Raw genomic sequence first — 15,321 nt, 5'->3', positions numbered from 1 at the left:
AATATGTAGATTTATTTTAGAAAGTCAGTCCTACCGATCAATTCGGTGTGTAAGACTCCGACTCCGATCAATCAATCACTCGTCTTAAGGCCCGTTGGCCTGTCAAATGCTGGTTGGAAACTCCATCTCTGGCAATACGATTTGTGATTGAGCAACAATAGAAAATGCGTAGCATAAATAGCACCTTTCCAATCACTAGGAACTTTCGAAATGTGCAGTTGGGCATGTTTCAGTGTGCACTGATCTGATCTGATGTAGGCGGAGTGTACTTGCCAGTGTTGACCGCATCACGTGAGGCGGAGCTCACAGGTCGCGGCCAAAGGGCGCCCAGGAGCTCCGTCATCACCATCAGCCATCTTCCTGTCTCGCTTCCACGAATTGCGCTGTCGGTGCATCGTTAATCTGTTTCCAACTGATCTTTGACTTCACTGTCAGCTCCGGACCCCTTCGAACACCCAAGACAACCGCCATCATGTCCGTCTTGATGAAGCCCGAGAAGGACTTCACCAAGGACGCCGACAAGCTCATCCCAGAGGCCGAGGCCCTTGCGAAGGTGCGAGAAAAGATTATTCGATATTTGGGAGCCGGAAGGAACTGTACTGATGATTTCCTTCCAGACCGATGTTCAGGGTGCGATCGATAAGCTGCTGGCCTTGGAGAAGCAATCCCGACAGGTATGATCTCGTCTCCATCTCGACCCTCCATCCTATACTGACCATGGCTTCTCCCTCTATAGGCCTCCGATCTCGCTACCACATCCCGTCTTCTGATCTCCATTGTCACCATCAGCAAGCAGTCCGGCGACTGGGCCCTTCTCAACGACCAAGTGCTCCTCCTTTCCAAGAAACATGCCCAGCTCAAGCAGGCCACAACGAGGATGGTGCAGCAGGTGATGAAGTTCCTGGATGACACCCCTAATGTGGATGTCAAGCTCTCCGTCATCGAGACTCTGCGAACAGTGACCGAAGGAAAGGTAAGGACAGATGTGCTCGCAATTACTTTCGCACTAGAGCTAACATTCCCGTCCCCAGATCTTCGTCGAAGTCGAGCGAGCCCGCGTTACCCGCATCCTTTCGAATATCAAGAAGTCACAAGGCGATCTCGAAGCCGCTGCAGACACTCTGTGCGAGCTTCAGGTGGAGACCTTCGGGTCGATGACCCGACGTGAGAAGACCGAGTTCATCCTGGAGCAAGTCTCTTTGTGTATCGAGCGTGGAGACTGGACCCAGGCGTCGATCCTCATCCGCAAGATCAACAAGCGTTATTTCAACCGCAAACCGAAGAAGTCCGCCGAGGAGATCGAGAAACTCAAGAAGCAGGCGGAGGAGCGAGAGTTGACCCGAGGACCGGATGAAGCCCCAATGGAGGTGGATGACGATGTGACCGACCTCAAGCTCCGCTTCTACGACCAACAGATCACTCTCTCCAACCACGACAACAAGTACCTGGATGTTTGCAAGCATTACCGTGAAGTCTTGGACACTGAGGCGGTTGAGAACAACCCCGAGCACCTTCGCGCAGTAAGTTTCATCTCTTATAGTATGGCCGCCGATCGTACGTTCAATCGCTAACGCCAGTCCAGTCTCTTGCGCGCATTGTTTACTATATTGTTCTGTCTCCTTACGACAACGAGCAGTCAGACCTTCTGCACCGCATCCAACAAGACTCCCGACTGTCACAGGTTCCCGAGGAGGCCCGACTGCTCAAACTCTTCACTATCCCCGAGCTGATGCGCTGGCCCATGGTCGCGGAGCAGTTCGGCCCTCACCTGTGCGGTACCGATGTGTTTGATTCCCAGACCCAACAGTCATCCGAGAACCAGGCGAACCGTAGATGGCAAGACCTGCGGAAGCGAGTCATTGAGCACAATGTGCGGGTGGTCGCCAAGTACTACACCCGGATCCAGATGGGCCGTTTGACCCAGCTTCTGGATCTGACCGAGGAGGAGACGGAGAAATATATCAGCGAGCTGGTTACATTGAAGACCATCTACGCCAAAATCGACCGACCTGCCCGGCTAGTCAACTTTGCTAAGCCTCGCGATGCTGATGATGTGCTCAACGAGTGGAGCAGTGATATGAAGAGCCTGCTTGGTCATCTGGAGCGCATTGATCACTTGATCACCAAGGAAGAGATGATGGCTCGCATCCTGCCTACTCGTGGCAAGGAGACCAAGGCCCGTTAAGTGAACTTGAATGAGATGTGAAACGTTTGCCTCCGTGTAAAATAATTCGCCGGTAGACTTCTATGCACTATTTGTGAAGATCTATATACTATCTATACCAGGCTATACTAGTATTTGGGGGATTGACCGGCCATTCCAAGGTTGTAGTTGAGCTTGAACTTGAGAATGTATTCAAGTTGGGTATAATCTAGTCTAGTCGACAACCGATCTCCTTCCAAGGTTTATACTATATACCTACTAGTACTAGGACTCTAGTACCAGTATTCACCATTCTCTAAAACGGCATATCCATATCATTCACATCTTCCTCTTCCTCCTTATCACCAGCAGTACCTTTCTCCAACTGCTCCCGAATAAAACGAACAGCAGCATCCAGATAAGGCCGCTGACTAGGCAAAAAGTGACCACCAGGATGCCAAATAACAAGCCCCTCCTTCTCCGGCTGACCCTGACAAGCATCAATCAAAGCGCGACTCCTCCCCTCATCAACAACCGCATCCAACGAGCCCAAAACATGCAAAATCGGCGTCTGGATAGGAGGATTATCATAAAAGCCACGATACCGCGGCCCCGGAGCCCGAAACCCACTATAACAAAGCGCAAACTTCAACGGCGGATGTCTAAACCCAGTTGCCTCATCAAAGGCGCTGGGGAAAGACATACCGGCCGCACCCTCCGAGTCATCCTTCGCGAATTGCGCAAAGACTTCTTTCCGCCCCGGCTCAAGTAGACCGGCCACCATTCCCGCCAGCGCGGCACCCTGCGAGAACCCGATTACGCCATCGAAGGGCCCTTCGTCGGTGAGGACCTTTGCGACTGCACTCAGACCTTCCTCAATGCCGGTGTAGAGGGGTGGGTTGGCGCTGTTTGAGCGCCGCCACCAGCCGTATGCTTCGATGTCGTCGTCTGGGATGCCGGTGTCGGAGGGCTCGTAGCCTGGGATGTCGCTGGGTCGGAGACGTAGTGGGGCGGTTGGATAGCTGGCGGTCACTTCGTGTAGGGGGAAGGCTTTTTGGATATGTTTTGTTAGGGCGCGGCTTTTGGCGTGGAAGAGGGAGCCGGATTGTGTGTAGCCGTGCAGCATGAGGAGCTTGAGCGGTTGGCGCGCTGAGCTGGATGGGTTGGGTGCCATGGTGGTCGAGTAAGGAATTGGACGTCTCTATTTTTTTGAGAGAGAAATGAAAAAGAAGAAGAAGAAGAAAAAAGGGAAACGAAGGGTGAGCAGCAGACAGAGAAACGCAAATCGCAAAGCGCAGGCAAGAGATAGGAAGTCGGAGTCTGGACTTGGAGCTTGGGACTCGGAGCCCTAGCCTTAGCCCCATTTAATAAACACTCAGCCCAACTTTGTCTCATCAAGATACATTCAACCTTGGAATATACTACCATCCCCCAACATGGCTATCGACCTCGCAGCAGTAGCTGCAAAAATGCAAGCTCTGATTGAGTATGTTCTTCTCAATCTCTACCTCTACCTCTACCTCTCCGCTATGATAATCTTACCCCTCCACCCCTCCACCCATTCCAACCACCACCCACCAGGTAAAATGACAACGGAAACCTGGGAAGCAAAGAAAATTAATCAAAAACAACAGAGCATTCGAAGCCCACCCAGACAACCAGCCCCCAACCCCCAACCCAACCATCTTCTTCACTTACGACTTCATCCGCAACACCTACAACCAGCTCAAAGCCATCGACGCCGCCAAGTACGCCGCCGGCGACGGAGCCGCCAAAGAGGCCGTCACAGAAGTGGTCGGGCGCAACAATTTTTCCAACGTTCTCATCAGCGATACCAGCGGTAAAATGTCTGTCATGATGGGAGGTGGCCCCGGGTCCGCACCTCCCAACTTCGGACCTGAGGTCAAGGCCAAGGCTGAAGAGCTGGTTGCTACCGCTACCGCTTGAGACTTCGGGGCGCTCAATTTCAAGTCAAGTTGGCTTTGTTATACTTGAGACGATACCTTCCATCGCCGAGTCATATATTGCAAGCTACTACTTTGGAAAGATCCCGATCATCACGACATGAGACGGATCTATGAACTTTCTTCTTCTTTTTTCTTCGGACCTTTTTTAACGCTTCTTTATATCCGGTCATTTGGTTTCATCCAACTCATTCTTTTATTGATATGACTCCCCTTTTTATTTTTCGCTGTACGACCACAATCAAAATGAATATGAAAATACCCAATCTCAATACCATTCAAGTTGCCAATGACCTCACCATCACATACGAGTAGCTCTACTACTAGTATACTCATAACTAAGATCATCCCAATTCTCTTCGTCTCAAAAAAAATAAAATAAACTCCTCCAGGCCAATATGCAATATACACCATGCATCCTCGACACCCATATACTGATACATTTACAGTAAAAAAAAATAGCCCCAACCACCAAACCCATGCTCCCTCAAAGATGGTGGGAATGTAAACACGACCCATCTCCATCAAATATGACATCATTGTCAATCCGTTCCTGGGCATGATGATCATACATACACACGGAGCTGTAGTCGCGCTGCCAATGCGCTGTTACGTAGCCCCCCTCGTGTAGTGGGGAACACGACGGGAACGCACGTCCACGGGGGTGGGGTGGGGAGGCGAATATGCTTTGGGTTTAGTAGCAGGTGGATTTGGATTTGCGGTAGATGGATGCGTAGGATGAATGTGGAATGGCAGTGAGGGTGCTGGATTGAACTTGGACTTGAATTTGGCGTGGTGGATTGGATTGGATTGGATTGGATGTAGAACAAAGAGACTATTCCGTAGTACGGGGTACAGACCGGGGTGCACAGCCCTATACAGAATATTCAAGCTCAAGCTCAAGTCTCGTGCAATACTACCTTGGAGGGTTAATGAGTACACACAGAACGCACTTCGGTTGTTGGATACCCCCGACGAATAATTTGCTAGAGTGCAGTTGGGACCTTTTTATCTTCCGATAGTATGAAGGCGACAGGATGCTGCCTCGCTCTGGACGATATCTACAGGTTTACCCTACTCTACGTAATCTAGAAGAGATCGAGGATCTCTAGATCGAGTATCAACAACTCAAATTGAGCAGAGAACCCATTTACATGAGGTGCAAGTACAGGAACAAAACAGAAAGCAGAAAAGACAAAAACAAAATAGGCCCAAGCAAAAGCCATGGTGCCTTTTATGTCAGATATCCGGAACTCCCTGAGCTAGATGCTGCAAGTTGCTTTTTTTTGGTGGATTGTCGAATGCTTTTTGGGTTGGATGTGGCCATCCATTGTGATAAGGGGGGAGATAGGGCGAGTCATTCCATCTTCTATCTGTCATCAATCGCAATGAAAACAAGCAAAAACGAAAAAGAAAGAGAGAAAAAGCCGCTGTGTGATTATTTTAAATCATCAACAGAGTGAAAAATGTAGGAAGCAAATACTTGACGAAAGAGAGACGGGTGTTCCAGAACGTCACATTTCAATTGTTTTTTGGTTTTCAGGGAAGATAAAAAAAGTGGTATGGATCGTAATCATATCATTTTGCGCGTCTTCCATTCTGAAATCGATAAGTCCTCCTCCTCCCAGCTAGCAGCCATCTCCAAAACTTTCGAACCGAAGACAAACGTAGTCGGGAGGAGGAATCGAAATCAAATCAAATCAGAACGAAAGGCGTGTCATCCCGTGAAAAGAAGGCGGATTATAGGAGAGGGATAAGAGAGAGAGAGAGGAAGAAGAGGGTAAAAGGGTAATTGTTGTATGTGACATTTTGAAAAGCCGGCGGTTCTCCGTTTAATAACCGAACCCCGTAGAGGTTAGAGTGGTATTTTCATCCCAAGTTGCTCCATGCTATTTCCTCTGCGTTTCAACAAGACAATAAAAAAGAAATTTCATTTGCGCGTCTCGTTTACTTGCGGCGGAAAGAGCAGCCCTCAGTCAGACGGGCCTTGCCACCGGTGGGCTGGCACAGGACGGTCGAGCAGCCGGCGCAGATGACGACGGTCTGGGCGTGAGAGAAGACAGTGGTGATGGTGAAGCAGCCGGGGCACTTGACGTCCATGAAGAAGGAGCGGGGCTGGGGCACAAGGGTCTAGATGGGGGGAAAGATCCCGGTCAGCATTCCGGTCCATGTTGGGATTCAATATTCAAGATCCATCGTCATATATCATATAAGATATATTTCCTCCTCTTGCTCTCCAAGTTGTCGGTGGTTTCAATGTATCGAAAGGGTTGATGATGCGGGAAGGGTCTCGTGTCCACCTTCCTTCCGGTCCACATCCATATCCACCACCACAACTTCGAGACTTTCTTGATTTCCTTCCACTTTTCATTCGATGTTCGGAGGTGTTGAGCGTACCTTAAGCTTGTGCTTGCGGGCCTCAGCCTGAGGCGTGGGGTTGAGGAGGTCGATCGCGAGAACCTGGAAGATAAGTCGTCAGCAAGGGAGATTTTTGACGATAGGTTGTGGTTGTGTATTTTCGACGCCTGGTGTAGGCCACGGTGCGTGATTCATGTCGAGTCGGATGGGAGGGGAGGATAAGGGCGATGCGGTAGCAGGGCGAGAGCTTACCATCTTGACGGATTATGATCAACGAGGGGGTTGATGAATGGCGCTGATGGCGATGACCTTGTGTGTCGAATTCGATTGTAGCGGGAATGGGTTTGAAGGGATTTGTCTCGGGGGGGGGGGGCGGCCGCGGGTTCTCCTAGGGTTTGTGCCCTCGCTTGACTGCCTAAATGGGGCAGGCGCGAGGGGGTGCTTCCGCCAATCACACCGCCTTGTTGCTTGGATGACTCACCGCCCATGAAAGGTCCCTAAGGTTATCCGTGGTTCTGCCAGAATAATCAGGAAGGCAGTCACTCGATGTCTTCTTACTTTAGTTATACATACTCCGATACTCCATACTTCACGCATAACACATTACTCTCATATTCTATCACACGGAACTACCGGTGCTGAAAAAATAACAAACTTATGTACTGGCTGAAATCAAATCATTAGGTCCCGCCCACATTATTCCATTTGGCCCTTCACTTTCCCCAAGCAACCAATTCAACTCAACTCAAATTACCGATCATTCTCGATCCGTCCCCACACCTCTTCACTTGTCGCTGAGCTTCGCTTTCGGTCCGTGGGGTTCGAGGTTGAACTGTTCTATCACCCACGAACCGGACACTCTCGCCACTCACCCCACTCTATTGCGCCTTCTTCGATGTGCTCTCCAGTTCGGCCTTGGAAGCAGTGACGTCCTTGCGCTCGGTCTCCTCCACATAAGGATACTTGATGGTCAAGCACCAGATATCGATATAGTCACAGATGGTAGTAATGACGTCAAACTGGGAAAAGGATGTCAGCAAGAAGCTCTCATCGATCACAGCCCAGAACAAAGGGGGGGGGAGGACATACCACAAAGCTTCCGTAAATACCAACGGCCAGACCAAGGCACACAAAAACAAACGCAACCGGTCTAACACCATGACCCAGCACGGGCGACCAGAGACCCAATAAGGGACCAGCGCTATCGATCACACCCAGAGCGAGCGGGTACAGCAGAGGGTTGTGATACGGGAAACCCGACTGCACAAGGTGACCAACAATCATCCGGCCGACGGAGTAAGCATTAACCAAACCGACAAACAAGCCGAACGGAATAGTGTAGTTCTCCAAAATGGCAGGTTGCAGGTACAAGTAAGCCGGGACGAGAGTCCAGATCGCCACCAGAGGAAGCAAACCGTAAAGCGGCGCAATGGGGTCCTGGCCACGCTCACGGCGCACATGCATAACGTGCAGGATACTCGAGCCCGTGGCGAAGAAGAGCATCAATGCACCGTACACCAGGTACCACTGCGTGAAGGGCATGTCGTATACGGACTGTGTGATGAAGCTTGGCTTGGAAACGCCAATGGTTTCCAGCATGCCCTGGTGCCAGAAGCTACCGCCGCCCATGTAGGCTGTCAAAGCGTAGACGGTGCAGAGGGTGAGAACTCCCTCGACGGGGCCGGAAACAACGCCCAGCGTGAGAACTTGGGTATAGTACTCATCCCAGGTTTGGACGTAGAAGGTCATAGTAGCTGCTGGGGTTAGACTCTGGACTACCTGCAGCGCAGCTTTGACTGGGTGGGTAAATACTTACATCCAAATAGACTCAAGAATGTCATCCAGGATTGGCCGAGGTTCATCGCGGCTGCGAAGATCAGAACACCTAACCCGGTGTTGCATGCATCGACACCTAGACTCGGTTAGATTGATCAGATTGTTCTTGTTCTTCCTTCCATTCTGCTCGCCGTAGAACAACATACTGTGATCGAAAAGCTCTCCAAGGGGACCACTCTGTTTCGTCCTCCGTCTATCCAAAGTTCAGCAACCATCCCAGTCCGATTCGGGGGGAGGGTAAAAAAAACTTACGCCTGCATGCCATCGACAGCATCAAAAGTCTGATACAGAAACAGACCCAGCGCACAACTGGCATAGACCCACGGCGGACAGTCCTGGTCCAAATTGGGGTTATACCACATCACAGTGATGAAATTAATGACCACGAACATGAAACCAGTCAGGGTGATCTACCAAGAGGAATAAGTTAGCACCAATATCATTTGCGCAGCGAGGGTCCAAAGCTTCACCAGCTCCTCCTCGGGTTATGAAAGGGTATCAATCGCATTGCGCGTACTTACAGCATTGGGACTATATGCGCGCAAGGAAAAATCCAGAAAGGCTCGTTAGTCACAGTTCCGCAAATTATAGTAAAGCAGCACATCTCATCTCATCTCATCCCATTTCCCCAGTTCCCAGAACTCAGGGAATAGAAGAGGTAGAATAGCAAAAGGAAAGCTCCACTCCAGCAAGAAACCATCCGCGAAGCTCTGCCAAGCTTGCCAATGGAACTTCTGTCCACGCCGACAAGCTTCCAGGGCTTCTCCGCAGATCTCGCCAGAGCTCAAAGCAAAGCAACGCAAAGTAAAGCAAGCTGGGTTGAAAAAACTCACGCCATGCCCATAGGGAAGCACCCGATCACGCATTTGTTATAGAACGGCTTTAGAATGTACCGACTAACGAGGGAGTGGTCGACACCTGCATAGCGGTAGTTGCGCAGGTTTGGGAGGTGGTGTTGGCGAATGTACACCATGCTTGATGTTGTGTTTGGTCTTGTCTCGACCGTGAAAGGAAATATCCTGGGGGTTGCGATTCTCGTAACGTTTGTGGTAGGCTTGTTGGTCTTTGTTTTGTTTTGTCCGGTTTTTTTTTTTTCACCGCATGGATTTGCTGGGGTTGGAGTGGAGACGTTGCGGTTCGGCGGTGTTGACGCGCGTGAAGGGAAGGGCGACGTGGTGTTTTTGATTCGGGAGGGAGGGTCGCTGGATCGTAGGACTGTAGAACGGAGGAGGAGAAGAGGGAGGACAAAGGGTCAAATAGTCGTTACTCGTGGAAAGGGTCAACGCTCGAGAGAAAAGGAAAAGGGTAAAACAAATTAAACGGGCCCCGCTGGGGGACGGCGCGAAGACCGGGTGGAAAAAGGGAAAAAAAGAATGGGTCCTGGCGAGGAAGATCGGCGCGCTTCTTCAGTGGCAACTGGTGATGCTGGGCATACAACATAGGTGATACTTGGAATACATACCCTGTTGCCTAGTTCACCTTCTACTTCTACATCTACATCTACTGTACGAATATTCCACAGTTGCATGTTGCTACTCACATATCTACAAGGTTCAAGAATGACAGACCTACCAATCTATGGAGTTTACGAGTACTCCGTGACTTTTCCCAATTCACCAGTTCGCGGCCCACGTGCAGCATCGCCGTGTCGAGATGACCTCGGAGCGACGCCAATGAAAAGCATCACAGGAAAGGGATCGGCCATGCAAGAAGTGGGGGAATACCCGAGGCCCCTCAAATCGGTTAGTTTCAGGGACGGTGAGTCCCGAAGCGCTGGTCATGATGCAAAAATGATTTGCAATTTGGAACTAGTACTGAGAATGGGAAATACTAGCATGCGCCATCCTAGGATTCCTAGATACATGATACAGAACTAATCGGTGGATCAAGATCCACCTACCTAGCGTAAAAGTATACTTGGCCCTCTCTGGGGTACGAGTAGGGCTGGCGGGTTTTCAGAAACCCCCCTTCAACGATCCACGCATCTCTGCCTGCAACACATGCCTCCTGCAGCCAGACTGATACGGAATAGCCTCTGCGGTGGAAGCGGGGTGGAGTTGGGCTCCCGCTTGTCTCCTCCACCTCTGGACCTTTAACCGACAGGGCTCCACGGCATCGGGACGAGAATCCGGCTTTGCATCGACTGGATGAGGGGAACGGTCTTGTGGACTGTCTCGGCCCACCCTTCAACGCCCCACGACTGCTCACGGCGGATCTTGCGCTCTTCCAAGTTGGCATATTGCCACAGATGGTGTACCGTGTTGAGGTCACCGATCTGGACGAACCACGCGCCCACGCCTTCCATCACCTCCCGACGCGCTGTGAGTCCCCGACGCCAGTGGGTCTCCCATTCCAAAAGGTTGCCCGGGTGCAGCGTGTACGACCGGAGCTCAAACAGTCCTCCCAACCGGCGTGGAGGGGTTGTCGGCCAGAATGAGAACTCCTGCATCAGTGACGTCTTTTTGCTCTTGATCAAACTCTTGAGTTTGCGGTCAAACTCGGGGAATTCAGGGTGCTCTGAGATATTGTGCAGAGAAGCATGATACCCTTCGTAGCGCTGGTATTCCCAAATGTGGACTATTTGAAACCTCCGGAGTTAGTCACGGCCAAAACATAATACAATCTCATCGAATCATATGAGGAAGGAGCCAGGTGGTAGGGAATTTACCGAAGGTGTCGTTATCGCCGACCTGTGTTCGCCAGCTGCCCACCAAGTTGACCCTATTCTCCTCGGTGCCAGCCATGCGGGGGTACCACTCGCCCACCAACTCCACGTACTCGTCGACCTTGTCGGGCTTGACATCGTGGAAGACAATCGAATGAACGTACTTGCCACGGGCAAGTACCTGCGAGAAGGAGCGCTCGATATCCTGATCAAAGTGCTGACCTTCCTTGGTACCGTAGATGAGCGAGGACAGCGGCCCACGTTTGTTATTGGGGTCGGCCTGATGTTCATCTCCTAAAAAACGATGTGTTGAAAGTGAGCCGAGTGCCTTGTAATCCAGAGCTTCGGCCGCATCAAAAGCAGGATGAATTCGATCATCGAAACTACTCGCATTGCTCACACGCGGAGCAGTGGGAGCAGACTCACGGGGAAGGGGAGAACTAATAGAAGCTTCGACAGACTGACTCTCTTGCTGCTCCTTTCTCTTGCGAGCCTGTTCGAGGTTCTCGCGGAACTCTTTCTGCCGCCTATTGAATTCCTCGGCCGAACTGGACGTCACGTCTCGGATGGAAGGGGCGCGGCGGAAGGCCACGGCGGACGAGCTGAAGGGCCGCGCCAGGGATGTCGCCGAGCGGAGGAAACGGGGGGCCAACATGATTGTGGCTCAGGCTCGGATTGGGGGGATGTGGGTTGGGAGGGACGAATTTCACAAACAATCAAAACAAAGGAAGGACACGTTGGAGTCGTCCACAGGTGGTAGAGGAAGGGATGAAGTGGCGATCACGGAGTAAAGGGGGAAGGAAAGGACCGTGTCAAGTGATGGTGGGAGGAGGAGTAAGAGAAGTAGTAATGGGGGAGAGAGGAGAGGTGGAAAGGTAGAAGTGGAATCAGGAGGAAATCAAATAAGAAGAGGGGAAGACAGGGATTAGCGGAGGTTGAGGAAGTGCGAGGACAAGCTGGAAGGGGGACACGCGAGGATGTTTCCCCAGAGTGCGTGCACCAAGGGGAATCCGGGGGCAGACCAGGTTACAAGCAAGTAAACTGATGCAAGTGGGGAGGCAATTACGCTATCGTAGTGCGTCGCTGAAGAAGCTCCACGCTGGTGATAGGCGAATTAAAAGGATTTTAGAGGTCGGAGAGGTCTGAGAGGTCCAGCGATGGGAGGAGTGCGGGGAAGGTAAGCTTGACCTAAACCCGCGATGGAACTATCCAATGATGAATGATGCCTTGCTGACTAGCAGTATTCACCACGGAGTGTGCATATAGTAGTCTGGTACTCAGTAGCTTGTAATCATTGCCTAGACTCTTCTCTACAGGTACTCCCTTGCGGTCATCGGCGATTTACCGGTTCTCTGTACTCCGTCCTCGGATGATCGTCGCAGCTGGAGCAAGTCTTGCCATCATGACGATGCTTACGATGTACTTACTCCAGTTTAACTCCACAATTAAGAAACCGCCGGAACCAGGCTAGTCGCATTGGTCGGCTATCTGCGGTAATGTGGGCAGCCCAGTGTGAGCTCGAGCTGTAGTGTGTATGAGACTAACTATGGAGAGTTTATATTTTTGAAAATATAGAATAATCATGGCCGATACGATTGTAGATACATAGATACTATATCATCCCATGCTACCCATTGTATGTACTGTTTGTGTATGATACCATGACGTCGATACCCGTGTCCAGACCCCCCTCACCGCCCGGCAGATCGATCGATCATCCCACCAAGTCTTCCCATCCGACCTCAGCCAGTAAGTAAGCTAACTGCTCGTTCAATCAGCCCGTCGCCATGACCGACTCTCTCAATCCTCCTCTCTCCTATGAGGCTTCGGCCACTACTACCCATCGCCATGAGGCCGATTCCCTCCCTTCCGAGGTGGTTGTCTGCCTGAAGAACTCCCGCTTCGTACGGTCCCCCAAATTCCACTGCTACTAGTATCCATGTATAGTGGCCACGAACTAATCCTACTCAGCTTCATCTGGCAACATGCGATAACCTCACCCCTCACATCTCCCTGATGTCCTATACATATCTCCCCTCAACCCCCTACGACCCGTACCCAACAATCATCATGACCACGAACCCCGCATCGCGAAAGACGAACCACCTCCTCTCAAACCCACGCCTCTCCCTCCTCGTCCACGACTGGGTCTCACACCGCCCACCGACCCGGGCTCCGAATCCCGATGGTCGTGAGGGCTCTCCCCACCCGCAGCGAGCCGTTCGTCGCTCGCCAGTCTACTCCTCAATCTAAACACGAGCGCATTGTCCAGCATCTCCACCACCATCTGCGGCGAGGCCCGTTTCTTGGAACCTGGCTCTGACGAAGAGAAGTGGTGCAAGGAGAGACATCTGGAAAATAATACTTTTGAAGAGGAGGAGATTACCTTTGGTCAGCAGCAGCGTGGGGATCCCAGTCAGAGACGCCCGAGTATGTCGATTGATAGCGATGTGCGTGTGGTGACGGTGCAAGTGCGTGAGGGCCGGATTGCTGATTGGAAGGGTGGAGTGAGGGATTGGGTTTTGCTTCCTCGGGAACAGGAGCAGGCTGGTCTCGTCAATGGTGTATAATCGGATCGGGATTGGAATCGGAATCGGAATCATGGCTGTGCCATTCTGGGATTACTTTCAAGTTTCTAGTAGATTTCAATTATAAGATGCAATGTTTAGGTTGTAAATTCGATTTAATGTTGGTTCATTTTCAAGTGGTTCTATTTCAAGTTATTCATTCAATTTGATGCTAGTAATACCTATTAGTAGTAGTATAGCCTGTGGATGGCCATGTCGAATACCATTGCCACAGCCTTCAAGTTGTTTTAATCAATATACAGTATTGCTCCGGTATTTTTATAGCTATCAAGGTTTGTACTGGTATTACTATCTTTGTATGCCCTCCGAGGTCACTCTGGGGTATTCGAATCCAAAGTGCCCAGGTGCGGTAGAACTTTAGTAGTTAATATATAATTTGCTACTAGTAGCACCCGGAATGAGAAACTGTAGAGAACAGCCCAATTGAAGTACTAGTATTACTACGAGTACTGAACATTGAAGTCCACAGACCATCAATTGAGACCAATGAGCTCCAAGTAGGTATGCATATCTCATACTAATTAACAGCACTTAAGCTCCACAGAGCTACCAGGTATTCCCGGGGCCCGATCGCACCCGGCCAAAACTATCTTATCGGGCGGAGGCCGGAGCTCCCAGCTTCTCCGCAACCATTGACTGCATAACTCCTCGGAAAAGACCTCACACCCTAGCCAGCAATCAACCAGAGCTGAAAACCACTGGCACTCACACCTATGGAATAAACCAACTAGAAGACGCCCTCCAAACCACCAAAATGAGACTCGCCCACCTCCACCTCCCAAGCACAACGCCCTTCGCCAGGGTCTCCGCAATCCAACAAGCCCTCACAACGCGCTTCCTAACGCACAAAAAACTATCCTCACCGGGCTCAATCTCCTCCCAAGAAACCCTCCAGCCATGCGCGAACGACCTCGCAAAAAAGGCAACCCCTCCCCCACCAGATCCAACAATCATCACCTTCTCTCCAAATCCAGTCTACACAACCGGCCGCCGCGACCTCCCACCTTCAAATACGACGTGCAGCCAACCGCCCGATCTCAAGAATCTCTCCCTACCCAGTGCGCTGGAACCAATTCGTTCGATTCTCTCGCTGGGTCCGGATGGTCAGCCTCCAAGGGCGGAGTATCATCCCACCCTCCGCGGTGGTCAGACTACATACCATGGACCGGGCCAAATGGTCGCATATACGATTCTGGATCTGAAACGACTCGGTCTAACGCCGAGATGTCACATCCGCGTATTAGAGAACAGTGTAATTGATCTGTTAAAACGGTACGGCGTGAATGGGTTCGTGACAGAGGACCCCGGCGTGTGGGTGTCGAAGAACAGCAACAGCAGCGGCAGCGGCAGCACTAATTCCGCGGCGAGAAAAATCACAGCCGTGGGCGTCCACTTACGGCGAAATATCAGCAGTTTTGGCATCGGGTTGAATGTTACGGAGGAGCCTATGTGGTTTTTTAAGCAGATTGTTGCGTGTGGGCTTGAAGGGAAGGAAGCGACTAGTCTCGAGGGTGTTGGTGTTACGGGTGTGAGTGTTGATGAGGTTGCGCAGGGGTTCGTGGAGGGGTTTGTTAGTAGGGTTAATGCGGATTTTACTTGTGGGGAGGGTGCGTCGGGTGAGAAGATTAAGGAGGTTTATATGGTTAATGAGGAGGATCTTTTGAGAGAGGTCAATTACTGACTAGTGCCAGTGGCAAATACACTGGCAGTACTAGGAGTTTGTTCCGAGTCGGCTTCTGTAATCTATTTGACATCAAAAGTGTATCA

The 15,321-nt window shown here is 51.0% G+C and overlaps 8 protein-coding genes across 8 annotated transcripts; 4 read left to right on the top strand and 4 right to left on the bottom strand.

Annotated features, from left to right (window-relative positions):
* Positions 1-472: 472 nt before the first annotated feature.
* N7509_004993 (proteasome regulatory particle lid subunit RPN5) lies at positions 473-2,185 on the top strand (the record flags this gene model as incomplete). The annotated part of the gene is made up of 5 exons (XM_056629630.1): positions 473-553; positions 618-674; positions 737-973; positions 1,032-1,520; positions 1,583-2,185. The coding sequence occupies 5 exons, from the start codon at positions 473-475 to the stop codon at positions 2,183-2,185; spliced, it is 1,467 nt and encodes a 488-aa protein (XP_056488932.1).
* A 274-nt stretch (positions 2,186-2,459) lies between these two features.
* On the bottom strand, positions 2,460-3,317 carry N7509_004992 (alpha/beta hydrolase; the record flags this gene model as incomplete). Its single annotated transcript, XM_056629629.1, has 1 exon — positions 2,460-3,317. The coding sequence occupies one exon, from the start codon at positions 3,315-3,317 to the stop codon at positions 2,460-2,462; it is 858 nt and encodes a 285-aa protein (XP_056488931.1).
* A 262-nt stretch (positions 3,318-3,579) lies between these two features.
* N7509_004991 (uncharacterized protein) lies at positions 3,580-4,090 on the top strand (the record flags this gene model as incomplete). Its single annotated transcript, XM_056629628.1, has 2 exons — positions 3,580-3,629; positions 3,778-4,090. The coding sequence occupies 2 exons, from the start codon at positions 3,580-3,582 to the stop codon at positions 4,088-4,090; spliced, it is 363 nt and encodes a 120-aa protein (XP_056488930.1).
* Positions 4,091-6,054: 1,964 nt separating this feature from the next.
* On the bottom strand, positions 6,055-6,720 carry N7509_004990 (40S ribosomal protein eS27; the record flags this gene model as incomplete). The annotated part of the gene is made up of 3 exons (XM_056629627.1): positions 6,055-6,237; positions 6,505-6,567; positions 6,718-6,720. The coding sequence occupies 3 exons, from the start codon at positions 6,718-6,720 to the stop codon at positions 6,055-6,057; spliced, it is 249 nt and encodes an 82-aa protein (XP_056488929.1).
* Positions 6,721-7,343: 623 nt separating this feature from the next.
* N7509_004989 (aminoalcoholphosphotransferase) lies at positions 7,344-9,274 on the bottom strand (the record flags this gene model as incomplete). The annotated part of the gene is made up of 7 exons (XM_056629626.1): positions 7,344-7,484; positions 7,555-8,219; positions 8,282-8,377; positions 8,448-8,494; positions 8,554-8,711; positions 8,823-8,832; positions 9,135-9,274. 7 exons carry the CDS (start codon positions 9,272-9,274, stop codon positions 7,344-7,346), a joined length of 1,257 nt encoding a protein of 418 aa, XP_056488928.1.
* A 1,119-nt stretch (positions 9,275-10,393) lies between these two features.
* N7509_004988 (NIPSNAP family protein) lies at positions 10,394-11,621 on the bottom strand (the record flags this gene model as incomplete). The annotated part of the gene is made up of 2 exons (XM_056629625.1): positions 10,394-10,878; positions 10,970-11,621. 2 exons carry the CDS (start codon positions 11,619-11,621, stop codon positions 10,394-10,396), a joined length of 1,137 nt encoding a protein of 378 aa, XP_056488927.1.
* Positions 11,622-12,753: 1,132 nt separating this feature from the next.
* N7509_004987 (pyridoxamine 5'-phosphate oxidase family protein) lies at positions 12,754-13,536 on the top strand (the record flags this gene model as incomplete). The annotated part of the gene is made up of 3 exons (XM_056629624.1): positions 12,754-12,870; positions 12,938-13,186; positions 13,300-13,536. 3 exons carry the CDS (start codon positions 12,754-12,756, stop codon positions 13,534-13,536), a joined length of 603 nt encoding a protein of 200 aa, XP_056488926.1.
* A 772-nt stretch (positions 13,537-14,308) lies between these two features.
* Positions 14,309-15,235, top strand: N7509_004986 (lipoyl(octanoyl) transferase LIP2; the record flags this gene model as incomplete). Its single annotated transcript, XM_056629623.1, has 1 exon — positions 14,309-15,235. The coding sequence occupies one exon, from the start codon at positions 14,309-14,311 to the stop codon at positions 15,233-15,235; it is 927 nt and encodes a 308-aa protein (XP_056488925.1).
* Positions 15,236-15,321: the final 86 nt, after the last annotated feature.

This window comes from Penicillium cosmopolitanum (genome assembly GCF_028827165.1).
Source record: "Penicillium cosmopolitanum strain IBT 29677 chromosome Unknown utg000006l:49.0-5199605.0:1.0-5204138.0, whole genome shotgun sequence".
Taxonomy (NCBI): Eukaryota; Fungi; Ascomycota; class Eurotiomycetes; order Eurotiales; family Aspergillaceae; genus Penicillium; species Penicillium cosmopolitanum.
Note: the sequence above shows the minus strand (reverse complement) of the source record. Positions and strands in the feature narration are given on the sequence as shown.